The sequence below is a fragment of the Chaetura pelagica genome, unplaced genomic scaffold (genome assembly GCF_000747805.2).
Source record: "Chaetura pelagica isolate M959 unplaced genomic scaffold, ChaPel_1.0 scaffold101, whole genome shotgun sequence".
NCBI lineage: Eukaryota > Metazoa > Chordata > Aves > Apodiformes > Apodidae > Chaetura > Chaetura pelagica.
The window spans coordinates 2,283,894-2,311,892 of record NW_009952564.1 but is presented as its reverse complement, the minus strand read 5'-3'; the positions used below and the strand labels follow the sequence as shown (position 1 = coordinate 2,311,892).

The following is a 27,999-nucleotide window of genomic DNA, read 5'->3' as shown; positions in this document are numbered from 1 at the left end:
TTAACTCCCATTAGGGAAGGTTGATAAGGAAATGCTATCTGAAAAAGTCTGGGTTGATCTGAAAGTTTCTTGTGAATGTTTTGCAAGCTGTGCTCTTGAAATGTAGTATGTTTTTGAATGCAGATACAGTGGTACCTCTGGCACCCTGAAAACAGGAAACACTTCGGAAACTTTTTTCTTGAAGATTGGTGATCTGAAAGTATACAGAATACAAATCTGAAGTCCCTGTAGAGTAAAGGAAAGTGTAGAGTTGTTATTTTGCTGTTAAACCGGCAATTAGCCAATATTATTTGAGTTTAAGAACAACCACAAAACAATTTTCAGTAACCACTAACAATTACATTAATATCTTGAAATACAAAAGGTACTTTCAATATGATTTTTTTTCCATCTCACTATGGATTTGCCACTGTAACCACCTCATTTGCACATTGTAATGGTTAGCTAGTGTGTCTCAGAATTGTATTATTACTGTCTGCTGGAGAGGGTGAAGGTACTACCTTCTTGAACATGCCATAAGCATTAAATGTGGCTGGTGTGCCCTATCAGCACTTCAATCAGACACACATGGTGGGAAGCAGAACTTCGAAACTTCTATGCCTGCTCTTCTAATTTATTATTTCAAAAAGTTATCAGTAATATCCTGAGGTAAACTAAAAAAAAACCAAAACAAACACACAACAAAAAACAAAGAAACAAACAAACAAACAAATGCTCAGAGTTTTAGGTAGATGGATCTCTGTTCCCTGTTCATTATTTCAGGTTTAAAGCACAGGTATAATCCATCCATCAGTAATAATTATTCCAGGACTTTTTGCAGATAGTTTGCAGATCTGGTCCCCACTGGTGTATGGGCCCTCAGTTTTCAGGAGATCAAACTGATAGTAAACAAATTAATATTTGGAGATAGGAGGAATTTCACGTCTTTCCAATCAGCTATTTTGTAGGAAATATTCAGTGGTGTAATAATAAAGGATCCATTCCTTCATACTTCATATGTATACTTCATACATAATAATTAGTGATCAATGTCTCAATGTCCAAATGGAGACCAGTGATGAGTGGTGTTCCTCAAGGGTCAGTACTGGGTCTAGTGCTGTTTAACATCTTTGTCAGTGACATGGACAGAGGGATCAAGTGCACCCCCAGCAAGTTTGCTGACAACACCAAGCTGTGTGGTGTGACTGACACACTGGAGGGAAGGGGAGGCCATCCAGAGGGTCCTTGACAAGCTTGAGAGATGGGTCCATGCAAACCTCATGAAATTCAGTAAGGCCAAGTACAAGGTCCTGCACCTGGATTTGGGCAATCCCAAGCACAAATGCAGGTTGGGTGGAGAATAGGTTGGGAACAGCCCCAAGGAGAAGGACTTGGGGGTGTTGGTTGATGAGAAGCTCAACAAAAGCCAGCAGTGTGCACTTGCAGCCCAGAAAGCCAACCGTGTCCTAGGCTGCATCAAAAGCAGCGTGGCCAGTAGGTCAAGGGAGGTGATTCTCCCCCTCTGCTCTCTTGAGACCCAGCATGGAGTATTGTGTCCAGTTCTGGGGCACCCAACATGAGGTGGACATGGAGCTCATGGAGAAAGTTCAGAGGAGGGCCACAAAAATGATTAGAGGGCTGGAGCACCTCTCGTATGAAGACAGGCTGATAAAGTTGGGGTTGTTCAGCCTGGAGAGGAGACGGCTCTGGGGAAACCTTGTACTGGTCTTTCAGTAAAGCCAAGAATCTAGCAAGGCTGTGGGGAAAATAGAGGCAGGTGCTTTCCTATCAGCTTTTATCCAGAATCATTGTGACAGCTCTCAAGTCATGAAGCCTCAGTTACTCCCCTGGGACTTTTTCCAACGGCGGATGCAGAAGATTTTTTCCTCATATTCATTCTGAATATAATTTTTTATATTATTTGGTATAGGAGAAGCCACTCAGACAGGAAAGTCTTTCCAGGGGTGACCTTGAAAGCCCACATTGATTTGCACAATGGGAAGAGTTTTGAGTGACAGACCAAATGGATAGCATCCACCAAAAAAATTCAGAATCCCTGTAACTGCTTTCCAACAAGTTCCCAGGATTTACCGACCTATAGAGTAAATCCTACATTTGTTTTATTTAATTATCTCAATTATTAGTCTCAGAATTGCTAAATACTTTACCTGAGTAGTATTCAAAATGCAGAACATATAACTGAAAGCAACACTTGTTTCTTCATGACTTATTAACATGAGGTAGCCTACCACCCAGGTGATTCCAAGTACGACCACTATAGAGATAGTGCCAATCATCTTTTTCATAAATGAATCCTTCTTATTCCTAGAAACACACACATAAAAAGGTTATTAAATCTTTCTCTGTACCATTTACTATCTTCTTGAGCTTTAAACTTTCTGTTTATTCAGAGCTATATTGCAAAGATGTGTTATTCAGGTAAGTTAAGAACATACACCTCCCTACATTTGTTTGACATATGATCCAGAGATGAAACTCAGAAAAAGAAATCTAACCAAGTCTATCAGAATAATCTGTGTTTGGAGCATGTAGTTTGGCTGTATCTGTCTTCAACAAAAAAAGGCAACAAGAATCATTGATAATTGGCATGTTAGCTATTATAAGCTTTTCAGAATGCTTGTAACTTCAATCCAAATATGCTTAATTTTCAATGTAAGAATAAGCTGCCAGTGAAGTCTGAAAGTCCAAGAACTCCAGTTCTCTCAAGACTGAGGGGAGTCAAAGATGAGGTATTTTGTTTGCTCCAGCCATGAAAATTGTACGGAAAAGGAGTGATGAAATAGTTTAGTGGAACATACCCATTCTGTGGGATTAGTAAAATTTAAAGCAATTCCCTTTAAAATAATACAATGTACAATGCAAAGTCTGTGACACACAGACACTGAAGATAGGTGAAGGTTTGATGCAAAACTGAGCAAGTAAGTCTGCTTCAAAGCTGCTAGAGAACTGGTCTGACATTCAGATGTGCTGAGAAACTAATAATTCACATTTGGCTGGATCCATCTCTGCTCTCACTTATATGGATTAAATTTGCGATAACTTTCATTGAAGTTAAGCTGAGTGACACTGCAGTCAAAAAAAAGGGAGAGAAAGCCTGAAATGTGTATACAGTTGAACAAAGTCTGAGCCATTGCACCAAAGGAATTTTTTTCTGGCTGCTTTAAGTATATATTTCTTTTTAAAAAAATAATAAATAAAAAAGATTTTGTCAAAAATCTGTGTGTGTGACAAGAAAGTCTGAGCTCATGTCAAGAGACCAAGGAATATGTTTGCTGAAAGACCTGAAGAGTCCCATGCCATCTCACCTTGTCAAATCCTTATTATTCTTCCATATCACAGAGACACAGATCTTGATGAAGATGATGATGTTAAACAGGAGTACAAGTGCCACTGGCAAGAGGAATGACCACAGCATGGGCTTTTGTACACTGAAATTCCGATTATGATCCAGTGCTGCAAGCCAGCAACTTTTAATATAAAAAGAGGCAATTTCAAAAGATTTGTTAGACACATTATTCAGAATACCAAAAGAAAACAAAATAATATTCCACTTTTAATCCAACAAAGACCTCATAGGGCTTTTTAGGTCTTGTTAACCTCTCTCCAAATGGCAACCATCCCTAAAGAAATTAGGGCTTCCAATTATGCTTCTTTTTCTCTCGGGAATGCAAAATGATTTCTCAAACAAACTGCACAGATAAATATTATAAGGTGCACTATAGCTAACCAAATAGCCATCTGGTCACCATAACCAAGTTTATCTTTGGAGCATCTAGTTTAATAGAGTTGAGGAATAATAGAGGAAACGTAATGGACAAAAATTGAAACTAAAACTGGGTCAACTTCAGGAGGACAGGTTTATCCTGCAATAATCTTTACCTCTTTTTTTTTTCTCATTGCCGAAGAATCTCCAGTTAATAATCAACACCCCCTAAATGAGTATCATAAGACTGCCATGATGTGGAAGCATGGTTGTGTTTACATTTCCATATGAAGTCTACCTATTTTCTGTAACATCCACTATCACCAAGATACATTGTAAGCCTGAGAGCCTGCTTTGGTATGTGGGCACTCAAATGAGTCCGGATACCAAAACCTCAGGGTAAATAGGGATATGGTTATGCTGGAAAGAAAGATTTTCACTAAATGGGAGGATTAAGTTTAGGCACTGCAATGAGGTTATGCACTTAAATGAAGGTCTTGAATTTCAAAGGTTCTAAGAGCTAAGAGAGTCTACAGCTTCCATTTCAAGTCACAGGGGATGTTGCAGCAGGATCTGTGGCAAATGTGGATCCAGTACCCTAAATCCTTAGTGAGGAGAACTGCAGTTCCCTATAGTGAACATTTAGCTTGAGTGATGAGTTTTCTTTTAAGTATTTATATATACAAAATAATATGCCAACAATAAATCTAGAATTGCATTAAAAATAAGCCATCACAAAAGGTGTGGGAAAGCAAGTGATGTGATAATACATGAACTTACAATTCTTCCTGTCGGTAGTTTAAAGCTTTTCCTTCTCTGTAAGTAGCTCCAAGTGTTACTGCAACTACTACAGCAGGGATTCCTAATTAATAGGAGAGACATTAGCAATTTATTTTTCAGTTGCATAGGCATACCTCCTTTCCACATAAATACTTTCTTGCCTTCTAAAGTCCACAGATTTTATGAGCTCTGTATATCATCTGCCTTGCACTAAGCTAGGTGGGTTTTCTATAGCTTATAGAAAAGGCAGGACTGAGGGGTTTGAGCACTATTTTTCTAGAGGACTGCTCATGTCCACATCTTGCTGATTTTTGCCTTTACAGAGCTTCAACACAGCTTCTGGACACAGCACCAGTAGAGACAGAGCAAACTCCTTCCTTCCTGTGCTGTAACTGACTCCCTCATAGAGCAAACTCCTTCCTTTATGTACTGTAGCTGACTGCCTCATCACAGCTGTGCAATCCTACCCTCTTGTCAGCAGTGAGAAATTAATTTAAGAATGTTTTGCACCAAGCACCGTTGTATTTCATACCAGCTTGATGCAGGGCATAACTTTTGCACTCCAATAAGCATGGCAGTGTGGGCTTGCTGCCTCCATGCCTTTGCTTTGCTTCCTGTTCTTCCATGTCTCCTGCCTACCTATTTGCTTAGCAGCAGGTCTCATGAGAAGAAGCCTCCTGCACAAGTTTTTATCTAGGAAATACACATACTTCTGAAAGTCTCTTCCTCCTTCAGCCCTAATAGAGACCTTCCAGCATGCTGAGTATTTGCTGTGCTCTCAAAGTAGATCTGAAAAGCAGTGAACATGTGTAACTAGTCAGAGGACACAGTGAAGAGCCTGATGCTGCGCTATCATGTACATCATACACACAGTAGCCAGCCAGATTTTGCTAAACATTTTCTGGCTTGGACATGCAGTCCAAGTTCTAAAGGTTTTAGAGGAATTGCCTCTACCTCCACCCAAATACAAAACAATAATGAAACAATTGGGATCTAAAATGGCTTGATAAGTGCCATCAGAAACAACACACCACACAAGCTGAATACACAACATGGAAAAGGTAGGTATTCCTGCACATCATCATAGAAGTGTTTCTGGAAGGAGGCTAGGGGGGCATCTTTTTGCACTCTTCAGTACTCCAAGTAGTTCCCTTTCAGCTTGCACTGTAGCTGCTAACTGCTGTAATGACTGAAAAATATGCTCTTTGCTTATTAATAAATCATTTGTAACAATATCAGTTATTCCTTGGTTGTGGATGTATGCAAAACTCTGGCTGAGGTCTTGAGGAATGTCAGAGATGTCTCAGTGAAGAATTTGAGTCCATATATGCAATCACTGTGTCTGAAAGATTTTTTGCTTAGTTGACAGACTGCCTTGATTACTGTAAAAATTTCTTCTGCAGACAACAGACCTAATTTTGCTGTGCCAGTGAACCAGCTGTCAGCTTCAGTGCCAGATCAGGACAACAAAAACAAGCTTGGTTTATACCAGTCCCGTGAGCAGGAACAGGAGATTATTTGTTAAATCACATTGCACTAAACTTGAAAGACACTGATTTATAATTGCTCTCTACTGGTCTCCTATCTTTACAACTCTTCCTGAATGTACTATGTACTGATACTTTGGTAAAAGTTGACATATATACAACTTTAAATCTTACCCCATCCGATTACTGACATGAATATGAGGAAGTGTCCAGGTAGGGGCTTCATGGCTCTAAGGAGAAGTAAGTACAACTGTGCAGAATTGATTGCTGTCCACATAAATGTTGCCAACAAAAAATAGTGCAGTAGGACAGCCACAGCTGTGCACCAGGAGTCTGCAGGAGGATCTACGATCTCAGATGTTAGTAAAGTGTTATTGGCAGTATCATAAGGAAGGTGTTGCTGGTGGTAACTGGTGGTATCTCTGCTGTGGTTCCTGGCATTTTGGTTTTCAATTCCAGAGATGAAGATGATGTTAAAAGTGAGCATAGAGAAGCAGAGACTCACTAACATCCATGTTACAGATGACTTTCGAGTTTTCCTATTGGTAGGAATACATTTAGGAGAAACAGGTAGAGCAAAATAAGAAAAAATTGTAAAATATGTCCTCGTTTCCATGATATTAAAAGCAATCTGGTGAGTGCAGTCTAATACATTGAGAAAACAAAATGATAACTTGTTTGCAGAATTCTACACTGCCACTGCTCTTGGGCAATTTAACAAATTCATCAGTTTTGTCTGATTTCAACTAGAACAGAGAATACTCAGCATCTTCTAGGACTGGGCTTTTTCCAGCAGCAGTTGGGATGTGCATTCTTTTTCCCACTCTGTTCTTCTTAAATTGTTTTCTTCAGTATTAAGGGGTGAAATAGCATAAAACAAGAACTTCTAAATACTGTTCAAGGTACAAGAGAATAATAAACCTCTGCTTCCAAACTCTGTCTTATAAATGCATTTAAAAGGCAGAGTCTGGAAGCTCCTACAATTTTAAATACATTGATCTTGATGGAATTACTCCAAGTCTGCATTAGCACAAGGAGGATGAGAAACTTTCATCTATGATAACTACAATTCTACTGGCATGACTTTGCTCCTTATTCAAGGTGAAGTCATGTGACACCATTAATCATGGGCACATCCATCAAGGAAGTTTGCTGCAATTGTGTTTGAATTAAGTCACTCATAATAAAACTCTGGCACAAGCAGTGCACATAATCTACATTGTTGTATAATCATGGTGCTTTGAAATCATCTGTTCTTTACAGGCATTTTACAAGCAGAAGGCAAGAGAGTATAGAAACTATCAAATAGACAACAGAAAAAAGAGTAACATTTAAATAGGATAGCAAGAGGAGAATCTGAGAAAAAACATATTTGCTTCTATGGAAATGTAAAAGTCTAAGCGATAAGACAGTGGGTTGAAATGTCTAGCCATAAATCAAGACAAGAAGATAATAGGCATATTGGTAACTGAGTAGTAGAAAGATAAGTGATTAAACATTGTAATATCAGGTTAGAGGGCATTCAGGAAAATAAAGAGGTCATGCTGATGGTGGAATAGTGTTACACATTTTTAAAGTCTAGTAGTAAGTGAGAGTAAAGGACTAAACACCTCAACATGTAACCTGAACCAGTATAGCAATAATACAGCACTAGATCTGTGTTGTCAGGTGCCTGGCCAGGGTAGTAACAGAGATGTCAGCAAGGCAGCGGGGGACATGAAATACAACAGAAATTACAGACTGCCTGTGGCCCATGTAGATGGGACAAATGTCACAAATGGGACATTACCTGGAGATTAGACATGGCAATGGGAGCCCATGGTAAAAGGATCAACCCTTGACTTGATCCTCAGCAGGACATGCTGCCTGAATAACCTTATAGCTGGAGAGCTGCACTGTCAAAGAGATGGAAAGATTTTTCTTCTCAGAGGCCATGTTCAGTGTTTCCTATAAAAGATTTGGCCTTTTACCATACTGGGCTCTTCCATACTCTGTTATATCATTTCTTTACAAAGCTCACAATTACAAAGGTGGGCTGATTGAGTAATAATCTCATATATATATCCTCACCTTAGAAGATTAGCATGAACAGAAACATTTAAGTTTCACCTAGGTCAGTGGCATGGCTGAGACATCTCTTTGTCTTCACTTTAACCTGTAAGCCACACTTATTTCCCAACCTGTGCTACATGATTAGCTCTTTTTTGTTATGTATATTATTTGCTGATGAATAATATTGCAGTGTGTTCTAAAATGGCTGCTCTCTTAATTTTTCTCAAACTATATACAGAGAAAAATACTGTAACTTGGTGTAAAACACTTGTATCTTTACATCTTCACTCTTACCTAGTGAATATTTGAAACAGAATTGTAATGACCAGACCAGCCACAGACAATCCAACACCAATGTAAGAAATATATTCCAAAGGCTTTGCATATTTATATTTGATCTGGAAGGCCTAGAAAATAAATCTGTATCAGTTATGAGAAGACATGCATCTCTTTCAAATATTTAATGTTTCTAGTTGCACATAGAACCAGAAATATTTCAGTAAAGTTGTGACTATTGCTAGCCACTGCCAAAATTTTCAGATCACATAAAAGTATTCTGGACCTCAAAACTCAAGAAGCTTGTGAAGATCTCCAATAAGAGATCAAGCTAATATTAATGGAAAAATGCAAGGTGACACAGACTGGAAAAAGTGGCTTTAACTTTTCATACTGATGTGCATTCTGAATTTTGGCTTCTGAGGATAAGGTCAAAGGTAAAAAGTGATTAAGATTTACAAATGAAAACCAGTCTTTCTTTGTAGGGACAAAAAAGCAGCAAGCAAATGTAAGCATATTCAGTGAAACAGAAAAATTCTGTTGTCTTTGCATAAACAAATGGAAATCTTCTCTAGAATATAATTATTTTGTGCAATAAGGACATGTATAAGACACAGGGAAATACAGAAACAATACAAATTACAAATATGGAAATGCTGTTCCGTGAAGACAGAGTAAAAAGAACCTCTGGGTTTCTGGCACTGCTGAAGTCAGTGACCACAGATATGTGATTTTACTCAGGGAGTGTTTTGTTTAGAGAAGCTGAAACCAATATTGAAAGAATAACAAATGTCAGAGACAGACAGTCATTCTTAAATAATCTTGTTAGTACAAAAGGACAATATATAAAACTTAATGGTAGCAGGGTTAATATGTACAGAGTGATTGCTTTTTATAAACGTGTAACTAAAGGAAGTAGTTGATGCAAAATACTCAGCCTAGGCAGTGCCACATCTAGCTTATTCTGAGTTATTCTACTGTTTGTCTTTGGGCACTTTAGGCTTTAGAGGTAGACTCATTTAACAACCAGCTGCAGCAACAGAGCTGCAGAGCTGGAGGCTACCACAGCTGAGCAAGGGGAATGAATTGTGCCAGCCCTCCCTTGCTGCTCGGGTGAACAGTAGGTGGACACAGCCACAATTTGTGTCAAGGAAAGGCAGGACTCACCAAAAGTACCTTTTGGCTTTCCAGCAGTCTGGAGGCAGCTGGCATGTCCCAATTTGCCAGCTCTGCCGCAGATCAAAACCAGGTGTGTGGGGCTATATAAAACTCTGCCTGCTTGCTCAGTGCTCCTACACCCTCACATTGGCATGCTGGTCTTCCAATTGTAAACAACCAAACAAGTTAAAAAAAAAACCCAAACTTTTCCCATTGAAGAAAGGATGATGCCCTACCATCAGGATGGCAAAATTAGTAGTGTGATTACACCTGCATCTCAGGAACTGGTCTCTTCTTTTTGCACAGCCTGCAGTGCTCCAGTCATTGATCGTGTAGTCCCAAAACACACAGGCATGATCATGCAGCTGCAGTTCGGACGTGTTGTACTATGGGTTGGGATTGCAAGGAGAAAAAGTAGCTATAGAAATGTGAACAGATACGCACCAGAAACAGTGTGTACTGACAATTACGCTCTGAAAGGGGAGCTGACAGGTACTAAAGGATTTATGGTGTTTCCAGTAACCCTTATGACTGATGTCAATAACAGCATAATTTGAACTTTCTTCGTGTGCCCTTCTCGGTCAACATTGCCAAAGAAATTAGCCATTCCTGTGAATTATTCAGGTAATTATGGTTCAGATGCACATTGAATAGGCATTAAACAATTGCCAAATGAATTCTGCATAAGCCAAACAGTAATTTCCAGATATTAGTAGCATTAAATTACTGCCCACCAGGGCTGAATCCACACTGTGATAGGAAATAAACAATGAGAAAAGTCATGAACTATTCCCTCCCTTCTGCAGCATGATGATATTCACACGGTCAGATGTCAAACTGCATGCAGTTGTTTTCAAAAAGCATACTTTTGCAGGGTACTGCCATTAGAACTGCTTTTTAATGTGCAATGAGCATCTTGAAGTGCAAATAAGTACTGAAAGAAACTATTCACAGTAGTAGGTAGTTAAATTAAAAATGAGGAATAAAAGTAGGAGTAAAAAAATCAATTATGTTTCAGTTATTTCCTTAAAAATGACACGTGTTTCCCAGGTAGCTTAAGTGTATGGAACCATTATAATGATTACTGATCTATCATATGCATGTATTTGAGCTTAAAACTGTTGTTGAATATTGTAAGAAGAAGCTATCTACTGTATTCTGGAGAAACCATGCTAAGCATGATTTACATACTATCTAAGAATCCAGTTACTTGGGCAAATGGGCACTCACATAGAGCATTTCCTGCAAGAAAGCAGTAACATCTAGAATCAGTTTCTGGCAGAGGAAGTCAAAACAAAATACACAATGAATTTAACTGGAAGCAAGAGTTAAAAGATAGCATTAAAAATGGACACTCCCCACACTGGTAGGTCCATTGACCTATGCCAGTCATGTTGACCTTTTTTGTTTTCACAAATTTTGATAGCTTTCTGGAAATAAAAATTATCCTCCAGTGGCCTTGTTTTTTGCAATTTTTATTTAGAACTGCTTTACCTTAGGGCAAATCCATTTTGGTATAACTTTTTATGGAAGAAACTTTTGCATGCAAATGCCCTAGTTTAGCAGTACTGAGTCAGTACTGTATTTTACAGTATTAAATCTCATCAGCTGTTAAATACAAAAGTTGAAAAAAATTTTCTATGCCGTGTTACCTAAATGCTGTTCACTTATATCACCTATACATCCCAACAACCTCTGCTTTTTGCCAGAAATCAAGGCAGTATGAAAATAAAAATATATATCTAAAAATGCAACTCCTCTGCTTGAGTCTCCTTCCTAAGTCCTGAAGACAGGTGGGAAGACACCTACCAGTTTCGAACTGAACACTTACCTTGGGACTGAAGGCTATTTCAATACTGCTGGTATTTCCACCATTAATATTGCCAGAGACAATTTGTTTAGAGTAGCTACTGCGGCTCTGATAAATCCTTGACTGGAAGAGTTTGTCATTTTGATACAGCACAAAGCCAACTCTTCCATTGTATGATGAACCTTGAAATGGTAAACAGAAAAGTAGGTATGGAGAGCAGAGATCAGAGAAGTTGGTGCCAATGAGGAATCATACACTATGCTATTTCACATATCCAATATTTATAGCAGATTTTTGTTTAGGTATTTATTTAGATTTTTTTAAACTACTTTTTGACAGCAGTAATAATTTTAGTTGAAAGGGTTGATGTCTTTCGTTTTCAAGCAAGGTACATATGCACTAGCTCTTGATGTCTGCAGAAGCACAGTGCAAGATTCTTTACCTTCTCAATTTTAGAAAACAAAATAAATTACCAAGTCCCAAACACCAAAAGCATTCTGGACATTGCATGTACACATGCATTAATCTTAAATAACATGATCCATCTCATTGGACATGTGCATTTCTTGTACCACCATATGGCATCAGCATGCACAAAAACAACATGTAAAAACTTATATTGGCTAAGTATGGTGTGTTTTTTGTGTTTTTTTTTCCCCAAAGGAGATTTTTTGTGAATAATCATTCAAATTTTTCCCAGTAGCAGCTTCAGTTCTCAGTAGGAAAAAGAAGTAACTGTTACTTGTAATGTTGAACAGTATCTGAACTTCAGTTCTGAGGTCATTAAGAAGCCCATGGACATTTTCCTGTATTTCTAGTTTTGTTGACGGATAATATCCCAGTGCTGTATCTGCAAAAATTAGCAGTGGATGCATTACGATTTTTGGTACATACTTCCTGTTCTAGGTAAATCTAACAACACACACAAACTTACCTCTCTGTGCTGAAAACAGAATCGTAGAGGAGCTTAATTTCAGTGGAGCAGACTGGACTGCAACATTGGGCTGTGAGATGTTACTAGTCAAAGAAAATTCTTCCATAGTTTTTGTGAGGCTGCAGTGAAATAACAAATGGGATAAAAGTTACCATTCTTTTTTAATCCACAGATACAGGTTCAGTTTCTGTGTTTCCTCTCTCATTTAGTTCTACAGTGGGAACTGCTTCTCATTCTCTACCCTCATCCTTTTTTTACAAAGCAGAAAAATGTAGCCAAATTGTTTTTATGTTGGTATAAATCTACTGAATCAATGAAGATGCATATTGAAATTGAACAGTAAAAATATTTTCCGTCATCTCTGAACCACTTTGATCCTGAAACAGGAGGGAAAATGCAGTTTACTACATCTAAAATAAATATAAATGGTAAAAGTTAGTTACCTTTTTGCAACATGGACAAAATCACCATGCTTAAATTCTGTTTCATTGGCATCCAAGAGTTGACTCAAGGTAGCCATTACTGCCACAGATGCCTGAGACAAACAGAAAAAAAAGGCAATATTCAAATGCAATTGTAGTAAATCACCCTGTGTGCTACCTAGTGGATGGGCAAAATAAGAACACAATAAGTACACACAAAAGAACAAACAAGCAGAGGATGCCATTTGTGAGAACACAAGCTTTGTTCCAATAGAATCATAGAATCATAGAATCCTAGGGGTTGGAAGGGACCTCAAAAGATCATCTAGTCCAACCCACCCTGCCAGAGCAGGGTCACCTGCACATCACACAGGAACGTGTCCAGGCGGGTTTTGAATGTCTCCAGTGAAGGAGACTCCACAACCTCCCTGGGCAGCCTGTTCCAGTGCTCTGTCACTCTCACAGTAAAAAAATTTTTTCGGATATTCACCTTGAACTTCCTATGCTCCAATTTACACCCATTACCCCTTGTCCTATCACTGGTCATCACTGAGAAAAGCCTAACTCCGTCCCCCTGACACTCACCCCTTACATATTTGTAAACATTGATGAGGTCACCCCTCAGTCTCCTTTTCTCCAAGCTAAAGAGACCCAGCTCCCTCAGCCTTTCCTCATAAGGGAGATGTTCCACTCCCCTAATCATCTTCGTAGCTCTGCGCTGGACTCTTTCGAGCAGTTCCCTGTCCTTTTTGAACTGAGGGGCCCAGAACTGGACACAATACTCCAGATGTGGCCTCACCAATGCAGAATAGAGGGGGAGGAGAACCTCTCTTGACCTACTAACCACACCCTTTCTAATGCACCCCAGGATGCCATTGGCCTTCTTGGCCACAAGGGCACATTGCTGGCTCATGGTCATCCTCCTGTCTACCAGGACCCCCAGGTCTCTTTCACCTACACTACTCTCCAGCAGTTCAGCCCCCAACCTGTACTGGGACATGGTGTTGTTCTTCCCCAAATGTAAAACTCTGCACTTCCCCTTGTTGAATTTCATCATGTTTCTCCCCGCCCAACTCTCCAACCTATCTAAGTCTCTCTGAATGGCAGCACAGCCTTCTGGTGTGTCAGCCACTCCTCCCAGCTTAGTGTCATCAGCAAACTTGCTGAGGGTACATTCTATACCCTCATCCAGGTCGTTGATGAAGATGTTGAACAACACCGGTCCCAGTACCGACCCCTGTGGGACTCCACTAGTCACACACCTCCAACCAGATTCTGCCCCATTGACTACAACTCTCTGACTCCTTCCTTTCAACCAGTTCCTAATCCACCTCACTTCCTGATCACCAAACCCATACCTGATCAACTTTTCTACAAGGATGCTGTGGGAGACGGTGTCAAATGCTTTACTGAAATCAAGATAAACCACATCTACCGCTCTACCATCATCTATCCACCTAGTAATTTCCTCATAGAAGGCTATGAGGTTAGTCAAACATGATTTACCCTTGATAAAACCATGTTGACTGCTCTTGATGACCCCCATGTCCTTGATGTGCCTGGAGATAGTGCCAAGAACAAGTTGTTCCATCACCTTTCCAGGGATGGAGGTGAGGCTGACCGGTCTATAGTTACCCGGGTCCTCCTTCTTGCCCTTCTTGTAGACTGGAGTGACATTTGCTATCCTCCAGTCCTCAGGCACCTCACCTGTTGCCCATGACTTACTGAAGATGATGGAGAGTGGCCTAGCAATGACCTCCGCCAGCTCCCTCAGCACCCTTGGGTGCATTCCATCTGGACCCATTGATTTATGGATGTCCAGATTACTCAACTGATCCCTAACCCAATCTTCATCTACCATGTCAAACTCTTCCTCTATCTTGACTTCTTCTGGGGCTATATGAATCTGGGGCTCATAGGGAGACCCTGCAGGAGTGAAGACAGAGGCAAAGAAGGCATTCAGCACCTCTGCCTTCTTTATATCCTCTGTCACCAGGGCTCCCACCTCATTCCTCAGTGGGCCAATATTGCCTCTAGTGCTAGTTTTGCTAGCTATGTATTTGAAAAAGCCCTTTCTATTATCCTTAACCTGACTTGCAAGGTTAAGTTCCAAGGAGGCCTTAGCTTTCCTAATTGCCTCCCTACATCCTCTGACAACAGTCCTATATTCCTCCCAAGTGACCAGCCCCTCCTTCCATGATCTGTAGATTTTCCTTTTCCACTTAAGTTTGCCCAGCAGTTCCTTTTTTAACCATGCACTCCCTTACTAGATTTCCTAACCATTGGGACACTCTGATCCTGTGCTTGCAAGAAGGGGTCCTTGAATGTTGACCAGCTATCTTCAGCCCCTTTACCTTCTAGCACCCTGTCCCATGGGATTTCCCTTAACAGTTGATTGAGGAGGCCAAAGTTTGCCCTGTGGAAGTCCAGGGTTCTGGTCCTGCTGGGTATTCTGTTCCTTCCACACAGGATCCTGAATGGTTTCATAAATGCTACAGTTTTATTAATCTAGACAGTAAGAATTAAATTATTAATTTAAACATTAAATTTTGCTTGTATTAGAATTTCAGATACATGCAGCTGATAAGGAGTAAAAATAACACTCAACTCTGAGAACTGACCCAGCAGTGATTCCACAAGTATGCACTCAAGGCCACTTGAATAACTGTGATAAATGGCAAAATAAATGCATTTGGTAGTGTTAAGTTCAGTTGAGAGGGAAAAGAGTGTTCCTTCTGCTGGTAGAGGGGTGACAGAATTGATATCCCAAATATTAATCCACAAAAGTCTTATTTTAGTCTTAATAAGTCTCACCTTAGAATCTTCTGAAACATTTGGCTTTTTCAGAATCTGCACTGCAATGCTCGCAGCATCAGAGATGTTCTGTGAGGTCAGTTGTTCTGGCATGGAGGTGAGGATTTGCACGTTATTTGCGATGGCTGGAACATTGCTGGACTCCATTTCAACCTGTTAGGAAAACACCATGGAACAGAAAGAAAATGAGAAAAGGAAAAAGAGTTCCCACTTTTATAACATCCTCACATAAAATCAAAATATACAAGGAATTGGTGGTCTAAATTGTTTGTGTTCATATCAAGTACACAATGTATGCAGATTTTCTGAAGGGGATAATTTCATGACCTCACGGAGCAGCTTGGGTTGAAAGGAAGCTCTGCAGGTCCCATTAGTTCAGCAGAGACTTGGCTACTCAGAGGCTCACTTTGAATATTCACAACCTCCCTCAGAAATCTGCTAGTGTTTGACCAGCATCAAGGGAAAGAATCTTAACTGTTATTTCCCATGTTGCCACTTGTCTCTGTTGATGCTCATCCTAAAACTGCACACCTTGAAGAAGAGCCTGACCCCATCATTCTCCACACCTTGCCATGAGATAGCTGTAGAGAGCAGCAGGACCTCCCCTTTTGCCTTGAGGTCCTTGAGCTTCTGAGTCTATAAATTACTGCACATCTTTAATTGTTCCTTAAATAACCACAATGGAATTTTTGGAAAAGCCACGAGAGGAACTTGAGAAATGTCATCTGGAATAGTTGTGCTTCTCAACACAGTGCTCATAACCTGCACCAAGAATGTTATCCTCACTTCAGTGCATTGTATATAGTGCCAGCTTGGAATAAATGTAGAAAACAAACAAACAAACAAACAAACAAACAAAAAACCCAACCCACAACAAATAAAATATTCTGGTGCTGGAGATACCAATAAGACTTGTGAGAACCAGTGGTTGGGTCCAGTTTGAGTCAGTTAGCACTTAATGGGTAGAGTGTAAATGTCTATTAGTATCTTAAGAGTCTAGACACAAAAAACTGATGAGGCATTAGCTGTATGTTATATGAAGGTATAACTAGGTAACAATAAGACTCAGAGACAGAAAATCTGCAGATCAGAAGAATCTTTTTCATAGGCTATGAAGACCAACTAAACAGTGTATCAAGTCACTCCATTTCTAATCCAGGGAATGAACAGCTTAAATGAATAGCTTTGGTAACTGAATTGTTCTCAAATTATTCATGTTGGGAATCATCAAAATCAAAATGAATTCAATCATGCAGCTTTGAAGTGTTTATTAAGCTTGGAATGGTAGAAAGGAAGGTGAATGCATTTCACAAGGAGGAAGGAAATTTACATTTATAATTACTGGACATTATAATATTTTATTTGAAATCATCTGCATATGCACTATGAACAAATAGTACCTTGTGAATGCCTATTTTCACTATTATATAGAAACATAGAATAGTTTGGGTTGGAAGGGACATTAAAGACCATCTAGACTTCTGACTTTTATCATGACCTTGTATTCGAAGGTATAAAATCCTTTTAATGCTGGACTCTGGACCACTAGCATGAAGACTGTCTCCACCCATCTTCTAGCAGTCACCATCACACCCCAAGCATCCCTGGTCACACTAGGTGGCACCATGACATCACGACTCATAAAAAAACTCCAAACTACTACTAAGGTATCAGAATAGACTTCTGTTGCTACATTACATTGTTTCTTATTGGCATTGGAAATAAGTACTACTAGTACTCTATATTACTTCAGAGAAGATTTTGCATTTGAACCATTTAGTGCAGGCTATGTACTGGGAAAATATAATATTGAGCTCAAGGGTTTCCCATCAAAGGATCCAGGCATGCGAGTTGTTGGGTTGAAGACACAATAGTAAAGCAAACGTGCATGATAAAAGGGACTTCTCTTAATTAAAGGGACTGTCACTCGTTTCTTTTTTTCTTTTTTTTTTCTGGCACCATGACATCACGACTCATAAAAAAACTCCAAACTACTACTAAGGTATCAGAATAGACTTCTGTTGCTACATTACATTGTTTCTTATTGGCATTGGAAATAAGTACTACTAGTACTCTATATTACTTCAGAGAAGATTTTGCATTTGAACCATTTAGTGCAGGCTATGTACTGGGAAAATATAATATTGAGCTCAAGGGTTTCCCATCAAAGGATCCAGGCATGCGAGTTGTTGGGTTGAAGACACAATAGTAAAGCAAACGTGCATGATAAAAGGGACTTCTCTTAATTAAAGGGACTGTCACTCGTTTCTTTTTTTCTTTTTTTTTTCTTTTTTTTTTTTCTTCCGCCCTCCCCCAGTGGGACTGGTAAATGAAATTAAATGGTAAAGGAAATGAAGCGGAGAAGCCGGAGGTGAGAAGCAGTGACTGTCTGTAATGTGCTTAGTCACGTTCAGCTCTCCATGCTTTCTAGATATGGCAGAGCTAAGTCTTAAAGCAAAACTGAGGATTTAATGGAGTATAGTTTGTCAGTCATAAAAGAGAGTTTGATTTTGAATTCTTGAGGGACAGAAGTGTTCTGTCTGTTTCAGCTCATCACAGGACTGAACAGAAAGGCTTTGCTCTTCGTCTTTCTTAACAGGTCAGTGACTGCATCACTTCATTCTTTCAAGCTATTCTTACCCAAAGGCTTCCAGTTTCTCACCAATTTGGTATCCTAGATCAGCATCGTCTCCTTTCAGAGCTGTTTGCTGGCAACTGAGAACCTGACTGATGGAGTTGCAGGCCAGTTACGAAGTATGAAATGGGATGCTGTGTTCAGGCAAGCAAGATCAAGTAATCACCTTTGGAAATTCAGGACATGTGCAAGCAGGCACATGCCAAGAATGCCACTGAAAAAAGTCTTTGGTCCTTCATTTTTCTTTCTGCAAAGTTTTAAGAAATGTAACACATAGATATTTCCTGCCTCAATTTCCTATCACATTTATTTTTCTTGGGATGATGCAGAATCTTATACACTGTTTAAACAGTAGCTTAAGATTACCTGTGATGCTAAGGAGTCAAAATTGTAATCGCAATTCAGAATTTTGGGGGACTCTAAAGTAGGAGTTTCCCCTTCTCTGGAGCACATTCGGATTGCTATTGAAATGTTACCTATAGTTTTGTAAAAACAGAGAGATATATATTTAGTACAGAAACACTCACTCATGTGCATGACCTCATTGGGAATTAAAACCCTACTGTAGGTGGGATGTTCTACCCAGTATTATTTTCTCTTTGCATGTAAAATATTTGTCTTTCAGTTTTACAAGTGACCACAAATTATTAAACTAGATATTATTCTTTTTATAACATGTGTTTTATACTCATATAGAAAATCTTATCAGAGTGGGTGACATTAATTCCAAATTCAGATACGCTATCAGATTACGCTAGAGCTGCAGTAACAGATCTCTTAAATGGGAGGGACAGTCACCAGCACTGAGCTATCAGAAAGACTTTTTATCATGACCTGAAAAACACAGTTTATACATCATGAAAGAAATACAAAAGGTAAGTGGAGCAGCTGGGAAACACTTACTCCTCTGCAAGGTTCTGAAAGTTGAGACAGTTAATTGAACCACAGCTGATGGAAAACATTCTGAATCCTAATGCTAAATAGTAGGATATTAATAGATTATTTTTCTACCAAAAAGCTGTTCAGGAGCAGACATTACCTGACTCTCAGCCCAGTCCCAGATAGGCAAGGATATGACTTGGCATGCACACCTTCAGTTCTCTGCATTTGAGGTAGAAAGCTGTGTGGAAAGGCTTATGCTCCTACTGCCTGATCTATGCTGTTCTGGCTACAAACATTGACCTCTCATCTGGTCTAGTAATCCAACATCTTTCACAAACCATACATTTACTTTTGGGAAGTAGAAATGAAAGAAACATACCATTCACAGTATTTGGTTCACATTTTTCTTTGGAGTTGCCATATTTACCCATTATAATCCGTTCAAAAGTAAGGTTTCTCATAATGCCTTCAGAAGTGTTCACTGTGTAAGTACTGGCTTCACAGAAATTAACTGCACAGGAGGAAAAACAAAACAAAACCCATATATCCAGATCAAATATTTTTAGCACAAGGACAAATTTTAAAATATATATATATCTATACATATATATATAGGGACAACAGAAGGTCATTGAATCTTTTGCCCTACAAGTAACTACAAGCAGCTGGTGAATCTTACCTAACCCAAGCTACTGAGCTGCTACGAGTGATACTTATGAAGTCACTGAAACCCTAAAATCCGTATTTTTTTGCCATGTCTCCTATTTTCACTGCCTTGGTCCTAGAAGATTTGTAACAGATTATAAAGCTTCACTTTCAGAGGCTTGTTACCCAGGCAGAAAGCAGATTTGGTAATTAAGAGTGCTTAAGGTGCCACAGAATATAGCGGAAGTTGGGGGGGGGGAAGGCGGGGGGGAGGGAGGGCAAAAATACACATCTGCACCAAATGGAAATTGGATAATTAATGGTGGATGGTCCTTTGGTGACTCTGAACCATGGTGTGTTGGATGTAGCTACTGGCGCAGGAAGACACTGCCTGTCTGCTGGAATGGGAAGAGGTGACCACCCCAAACCCCACGCCTTGTCTAAGCACTGGTACTGGCTATGTCTAAAGACAGGGCGATGAGCTCAGGGGACATGTGGCCTGACCCAGCACAGCAGCCTATTATGTTCTACTTAACACAAATTTACCTTGCAATGCAGCAAACACTTGAGAAAAAATACTGCAGCACACAGGCAGAAAGTTTTTGCCTGCTGTTAGGACTTGTAACATCCTGGTTTTGCTGACTTTTGCTAATTCAGACCACATTTCAGCTGACTGAGTCATATTAGCAGAATTGAGTCAAAGCAGCATACTTATGATCAAGGTCCTGAGGGGGTTCAGGAGACCTGGAGTGTTCTCCATGTTCTGGCATGAGCTTCCTTGCCAAGTCACATAACTTTCTGTGTGTCTTGTTTTATACAGGGACTTACTCTCCCATGACACAATTACACATTCCTTCTATAGAAAGGGTTATGAACAAATTAGGGTGCAAGCCTCTCCAAAGATTAAGTCTGTCTTATAGCACCATACCTGAGCTTTACTTGCCAGAAGGTGCTTAACAGGGTGAGGAGTCTCAAAATTGCGAGGTGGCAGGAACCTCTGGAGGACATCTAGGCCAAACAGAAGCTCCATATCCTCACTGGGAAACATATTCCAGTGACACACTACCTTTCTAACCTAAACCTTTCTCTTCATGCTCACTCTAGTCTCTCAGACTGCAATTTATCACTGCTGCTCCTTGCTTTACTGTCTGGTGCTACTGAGAAGAGTTTGGATTCAGTGGTCTTTGCAATTCTCACTCAGTTAGCTGGAGGCTGCTATAGTTCTGCTCTCAGCCTCCTCTTCAGCACAGTGAAGAAGCCCAGTTCCCTTAAATGCTCCCTGTAGGCCATCTGTCCTAGGCCCTTACCATCCTCAACACATCCTGCTGGACCTTTTCCAGTTTCTCCAAGTGTTAGCCTGGGTGCAGACAGCAAAACAGCACAGACTTCCCAGTGGATCGTCACTGGTGCCTGGAAGGAAAAGGTGACAGTGTCCTTCAACCTGTCTCCCTCCACCTAGCACAGGTGCTCTGCCTTGTTTGCATAGCTGTTGGCTCATACCGAACTTGGCATCCAGTGTCACTCCCAGGTACTTTCCAGCAGGACTTCTCCTCAACCAGGAAGTTCCTGGTCTGTACCAATGTCCTTGGCACAGGAATTGGCACTTGTCCTTGCTGAACAGTGTGAGATTTCTGTTGGAAGGATCCTCAGGTTTCTTGAGGTTCTTCTGCATTAAATCTGTGCTATTAGCTGTGTCAGCAATACCTCTGTGCTGCCCCAAATCTAGCATAGACTGCAGCTTTGCTGAGAGCACATGCTATGTCATCATTCAGGACTTTGATGAAGATATGAAATGATACTGGCCGTAGTATCAATCAGCAGGCTACTCAACTTTTACAATATTCCAATCAGATAATTGATCAGTACCCTCTGAGCTCGGCTGCTGAGATACTTTTAAATCCAGTTGATGGTTCATTCACCTAATCTGTACATCTTCACCTGCTAACCAAGAATGCTGAGGGACGTGGTATCAAAAATGTCTCTAAAATCAAGGTACATTATATCTACTGCTTTTCTGTTGTCTACATAACTAGTTATCTCATACAGTCAAGGGTAGAGGGCAGTCCAGCTGGTCAGAAGTTATTTGCTTTTTGTAAATCCATGCTGGTTTTTATTATCTTCTTCTTTCACATGAATGGAAATTACTCCATGAGTACATGCTCCATAATACTTCCAGGGCCTGAGGTAAGTCTAACTGGTTTATAGTTCCCTCAGTGTTCCTTCTTTCCTTTCTTAAAGGTGTGCATAAAGTTGGCCTTTTTTCAGTTCTGTGTGGCCTCTCTTGATCACTGCAAGTGACAGATAGCAGCCCCTCGGTGACATTGGCCAGGTCTTTCAGCAGTCTTGAAGGAAACCTGTCTAGACCCATGGATTTGAATACTTATGTGGTGACCCTGCCATTCTTCTGACAGATGAAAGCCAGGAATATGATGCTACATTCATGCATGAATATATAGACACTCATACATTAGTACCTATTCAAACTTCATTTTTTATCTTCCTAGTTCTTCAAGCTTTGATCTGAAGGTGCTTTGGGGTGGTTTATACACATATTTATTCTGTTTGGATTTGGACTTATAAAAAAGAGTCCATCTGAATTGTTTGGTGTTTTTTTTCCCCCACTGATGCAAGTCTCAAATTATTGCAAATATTCTGATTTGAGTAGAATTGTTCCAGAATTGCAAACAAACAAACAAACAAACCGCAAGTAGGGAGAAAACCAGGCTCTTTGTCATGATCTATGAAGGGATGTAACCATGACATAATAGACAAAAGGAATGAAATATGACCCAAGTGGAAATTTTCCATCACCACTGGAACAAAAGTAATTGGTTTACAACAGTTGTCTACCCCATGTGCCCTGCTCTCTTCTGCTGGCAATAAACCAGATCACTTCTTTTATAACCCGAACACCTGGATGCACTTCCAGCTTCCCCAACAACTTTTCCACTATGTTCCCACACTCTTTATGCCCCATCATGTCTCAGCTCCTCCCCCACCTCTGAGTCCTACATTCATCTTTAGATTTCCAATACATGAAATATACATCTTTACTTGTTAGTTGGTGGAGACAAAACAAATATCATGAGTAGTTTAGAGCTCTGCATCTTAGTGGCTGGATTGGCTGTGTGGCCCTCACATCCTCACTGCTGGTATAAGTCTCCTTGCCTTTTTCTCAGTGAGGAATTTACAGGGTTGATCTTGTGTACCTAGTTAGTGATGTCTGCAAAACTCATAAGATCTCAAGACCTTTGAGACCTGTAGCCATCTAGTGAATTTAGTTGAAACTGGTCAGCAGGTTAAAATTGCCGATAAGGTGGAACAGACAGATGTTTGTTATTATTTGAAGTTATGATGTCTGTCCAAACATTCTTACTTTGTGTATTTTAATAACTACAATTATTGAAATCTATTCTTTAAGGCAATTTACAGCAAATCAAATACAGAATACCAGAGGAGTGAACATAGGGAATTACAGAGGCATCATAATAGTATGTTTCCAGTGCTGAAATCCCAGCCATGGTTATTTTATTGAATCCAAATTCTCTGAAATTTTTACCTAAATGATCCAATCCATTATGAACCCACCCAATCTGTCATTGTGTGTTGGATGTGCTACTGATCCTATCATAAGGAAAATGACATGGGAGACCTGAAGTTTCCATTTACCTAGCAGTCTTCACCAAGAGTATTTTCTTGGATAAGCTGCAGATCCTTCAACATCCTTTTGATGAGACATTAATTCATTTGACAAAGGTGCAGCTGACACATAACGACATATGTGTGTGTCATACTGGCCACAGTGTGGCTTGTTGGCTTGGGAAGTGTGAGCTGGGGATCTTACCAGCTCTGGAGTTACTGTGGCTCAGTGAGCCAGCCCTGTCCTGGAATCTGCTGGGAGCAGCCACTCCAGTTACAACAGTGCAGAGATTCCGTGCTGCAGTAGAGGGAACTGATATGGTAGTTAATCAGGCCACTGCTATGCCAGGGGTCGAAAATTTTACTCATCCAAAACCAGTGCCAGTGGCAGCAGGAGCTGAGGACAAGCATTGTCCTTCAGGGTGCTAAGTTGGATGGTGTCCCTTAAGCACTGGCAGATCCAGACACAGCAATATTGCCCACTGAGGTCTGAATCAGAATTTCAAGTCACTATGATCTTCAAACAGAGGAATTCAAATGAAGGCCAAATTGGCTAGGAAAAGGCCACAGACAGTTAAAACCTGTAATGTCTTCCCCAGATAAATCACTCATTCCAAAGAGCAAGTGAATGAAGAATATGGCCTCACTGAGCGAGAGGAGCCATGTTACTGCTTGCAGACCCTGCTGAGCAGGTCTTGGAGGGCAGGGGGTAAGATCAGGGGCCTCCCAAAGCAGAGTGGTTCCCAGAAATTATGCCAGCTCTCTGTGCTGACAGGCTTGTACTGACCTATCTCACAAAGAGATCCCACCCACTCCTCTGGGCACATGCAGGCTCCATCGCGGCAGACACCACCGTTGACACAGAAGCATGGAGGTACCACAGATTCTGTAGTGTCTGTGTAAATAAAGAATGAAGATGGAAAGGTCCACAGATAGATAGATATTCATTACTACATCTGTAAAAATATGTATCCATCTAATTTGATGAAGGAAAGAAAGAAACATTATTTAAAGATTCAATTAAAAATTATTCAACTGAAAAATATGTGACCCACAGTCTCACCCAGGTACTCAGTCATGGGTCCCTCCTTGCTCCTAAAACTAATGACATGAGCATGAGGTCAAAGCTTTTAAACATTAATTTGCATTCCCACAACAATGTCAGTGGAAACAGTTCTGTGCAGCTGCTGGACTAGCAGGAGTGATGGTGTGGACTTCCAGACTGCCAAAAGCTCAGTCTGTTAAACCCATGAAAAGGCCAAGCTACTCCTGCAGGATTTCACAGGAGCAAGAAGGGTAAACAGGGCCACAGATTCCCAGTGCTGAGGATTGGTAATGTGGATAGTCACACATCCAACAATTAGCCAGAAATACTCTGATCTAAGAAAGGCATTATAGGATGAACTGGATAAAAACCCATACCAAATCTCAGCCATCACCTCTATCCACACTCTAGGATGGCTGCTGATTTTTATTCCGTCTTTTGCAGAAATAGCAGGTTTTGTTTGGTATCATTACATAGGCTTTTGCAGTTTCAGGAAAGAAAAAAGCATGGTATAAGCCATAGCAGAGAAAATGCAGTTCTTAGAAATTTCTGACCATAAAATGGTATTTGCTGTAGTTGGCAAAAATGTTAAAGTTTCTTAAGAAAGAGACTGGCAAATCCTGAATTGCTAAGGGTTATTCTGCAGCAGAAATTGCAACAGGGAAGGTGTTGATGGACCTCAGGCTCTGAAAGGTGGGTCCAAGACCTGGGGGATCTTCATGGACAACGGCTTTCTACAGTCAATCTCACACAGACCCTAAATGAAGGGTGGAGTTGGAATCACCTTCCCATTAGGCTCAGGGTGGAAACTGTGTGCCTGTGCACTGGGTGCAGTCTATGCCTTGAAACAATGCAGAAAAACTGGAGCTGAGGACTGCCACTTGATCTTACATCTTAGTGCCTGTGTTTTGAGATGCTGACAAATAGAGTAAAGCCAGAAAATTCAAAAGTAAACAGTGCTGTCAGGGAAATGTGCTATTGTATACTTCTAATGTTCCAACTGAACTAAAAAGATTGCCCAAGCTCTTACTATTACGATTCATGTAACTGGAAGATTATTGCAAACTTTAGGGAACGTGCCACGTGGTGGGGGTAATTCTGTTCTTGGCACACATTGCTTGGCTTGTGCTCATGTTGTTGCTAAGTTAGCATTTGTGTTTCAGGCTGTCTCAGCTACATTACAGCCAGATGTCTATGATGATAGTGGAATAACATCTATGTGTCAGTAGATAATGTCTTAGCTAGCCATCAGCTTTTCAAAATATATCATCTCTCCATTGGAAATCTTACAGAAAGGAAAGGAAAACTTATCCAGCAATGAAGGTCTGGGTGGCTCAGTGTTGGAGAGTTGGCTGCCTGGTGTGGCAATCCTTGACCCGCTTCCCAGCCGTGCTGGCTCAGCTGCTGGGCACATGCACACGGCAGCCGGTACTGTGTGGCAGAGCAGTGACACCAGGACTGCTAAAGGAGTTTAGGAAAAGCAAAAGGTGAAGAGGAAGACAGGGCTAACACAGCTTTGAAAACAGTAGAACACAAAAGCTTGAACCTGTGGGGTGAAAAGTCCAGCATTCACTTCTGGAGGTGGGGGCACGCAGCCCATGCAGCAAAGAGCAGGTGCCAGCAAACAGCATTGGGCTTATCTTTGCCTTCCCCAAAAGAGTCCCTCTGCAACAACAGTGTGACACTTGAGGGATTTGTTAATGTTAGTCAAAACTGGGGCTCTGTTTAGTGCTTCCTGATTACCTTCTTAGCCTGCTGTTCAAAGTCTTATGTACCATTGTTAAGCAACCTTTTTATTATTTATTTTTTGCAGAGGGAGGTCTGTGTCTTTCACAAATATGCGTTCCTGAGATGATTAATGCAGCCATACCTACCCCATAAGCAGTAAAATTCATCAGGCTCCAGTAATTGTGGCATTGGCTTAAAGTTGTGGGGTTCTTCTGGTTTTATTTTAAGATTTAGAAAGCATCTGCTTTTTATTGGTCTTTGGTTTTTAAGTTTTACAGAAAATAATCTCAAGAATCACATTGATTTTGACCTCATATATTTCTAAAATGTAAAGGTGCTAGTGTAATACTATGTCATCATGAACTGTTTGGTTTCTTTTTTCAATAGAACTTTGTGGGAACCCTTAATGCTAATATCGTGGTAAAAGTTTGAAGAAAGAACAAACACTACCCCTATTCACAAAACATCAGATGGGCATGGAGGTATTCTCCACCCTTAAGTAGTAGTAGTATAGTTTAAATCCAGTTCCTAGCAGTTCATTTGTCTGCAGCTGTGTAAATCCTGGGCATAAGCAGAGGAATCCTCAAGTTGCACTGAGAATTAACATCTCATCTGGGTTTAGCTCCATCAAGTAATAAAAAAGTACTGGGCATATACTTATATTAGCAAAGGAGGATTATTACTGATGTATGTTAAATAATTACTGCTTACATATGTGCCATTTCTTCTGCTTGGGTATGTTCCCTCCCTACAAATATCTGATAAATCTCTTTAAGTAAATATAATCTAATGTATCATCATATGTAATCTTTTCCTTAGGATTCTTGGTCTCAAATCACATCTGATTGCCTGCTGGACAAGTAGCCAGGAGTAACTAATTCTTTCTATGAATTTTGAGTAGAGATCCAATGCATACTTTTATATCATGTCAATATAGTGAGTATTTTGCTGAGAGGCAACACTGACCAGTTTTCTGCTCCAAGTTTGCATACGAAGTGTCTTATGAAGGTGCATAGATCTGATTTTCAGGTATAGAATAAGAAAACCTACATCCCTGATATTCTTTCAATAATTTTTTCTATAACACAAGTTGTAATGAAAATATTAACAGATGCTATACAGCATATATATGCCTGCAAACATATAAACATATGTAAAACTAAGTCTTTTCCATTTAAAACTTAGCTTACTAGACCAGCTAGAGGATAACTTTTGTCTTTTGAAAAATAAATCTAATTTCTACTAGAAGAGTGAGAAAATTTCAAGATATTTCTCAAAGCTCTCTGAGAGGAATCATGTACAGTGTAAACATGTTACAAGGAAAATATTCCAGAGATTGCTTGCAGTCCTAGTCTCTTTTACAGCAGATTTTTTTCCACATTTTGCAAATTTTGGGGTATTTTTTAGATATCAGAGTAAAAAGAAAAATGTTTCCCCCTAAGAAATGTACAGCATTGATGCAACCATGTTTATCAGCAATCATGGTAAAATACTTTAGAAAAGGAAAAAAAACCCAAAGAGTTCAAATAGAGTTTAAATGGGGTAGAGTTATATTTCTTACCTGTTTTAAACTTGAGGACAAGCTGCCAAAAGCACAGTGCCCAAAGCGTCGCAGTCACTACACAGCAGGTAATTCCAACCAATATTCTATCCCACTGGAGTGAAGACATGTTGTGGTGCAGACTGCCTGCTCTGCTATAAAATGGTATTATACATTCATAACCTTGTGACGGATAAAACATTAACTGCACCTCTACTGCTACAACTTTAACCTTTAACCTCTTCTGTTCCACTTAAGGAAAAAAAGTTTTGGTGGAGAAGTAGCACTCCATTATTTCTATAATTTTCCACATGATACAAGATTTTGCTTATCAAGGCATTAAATGTCTTCTACTTGCTACAGGGCAATGTTGCAGCTCAGATACCCAGCTACATTCATACCCATAAGGGCTAGGCATGTTACTTGAATGCACAGCACGGCTCAGAGTC

General features: G+C 40.0%; 1 protein-coding gene across 1 annotated transcript; it reads right to left on the bottom strand.

Moving 5' to 3' along the window:
- On the bottom strand, positions 1 to 27,680 carry GPR128 (G protein-coupled receptor 128). The gene is made up of 16 exons (XM_009993391.1): positions 27,572 to 27,680; positions 24,025 to 24,132; positions 19,333 to 19,464; positions 18,438 to 18,547; positions 15,437 to 15,589; positions 12,644 to 12,735; positions 12,201 to 12,319; positions 12,003 to 12,116; positions 11,288 to 11,448; positions 9,693 to 9,842; positions 8,317 to 8,429; positions 6,145 to 6,509; positions 4,484 to 4,565; positions 3,306 to 3,467; positions 2,148 to 2,304; positions 1 to 225 (listed from the first exon to the last, which is right to left on the bottom strand). The coding sequence occupies exons 1-16, from the start codon at positions 27,678 to 27,680 to the stop codon at positions 1 to 3; spliced, it is 2,352 nt and encodes a 783-aa protein (XP_009991693.1).
- Between the last annotated feature and the right edge of the window lie 319 nt (positions 27,681 to 27,999).

Coding starts and splice junctions, on each gene's coding strand:
- GPR128 (XM_009993391.1), bottom strand. CDS start 27,680: ATGTCTTCACTCCAGTGGGATAGAATATTGGTTGGAATTACCTGCTGT. Junction 12,117..12,200: donor TCTGTTTTCAGCACAGAGAG/GTAAGTTTGTGT, acceptor TAATTTTTGCAG/ATACAGCACTGGGATATTAT. Junction 8,430..9,692: donor CTAATTTTGCCATCCTGATG/GTAGGGCATCAT, acceptor TTTATTTTCTAG/GCCTTCCAGATCAAATATAA.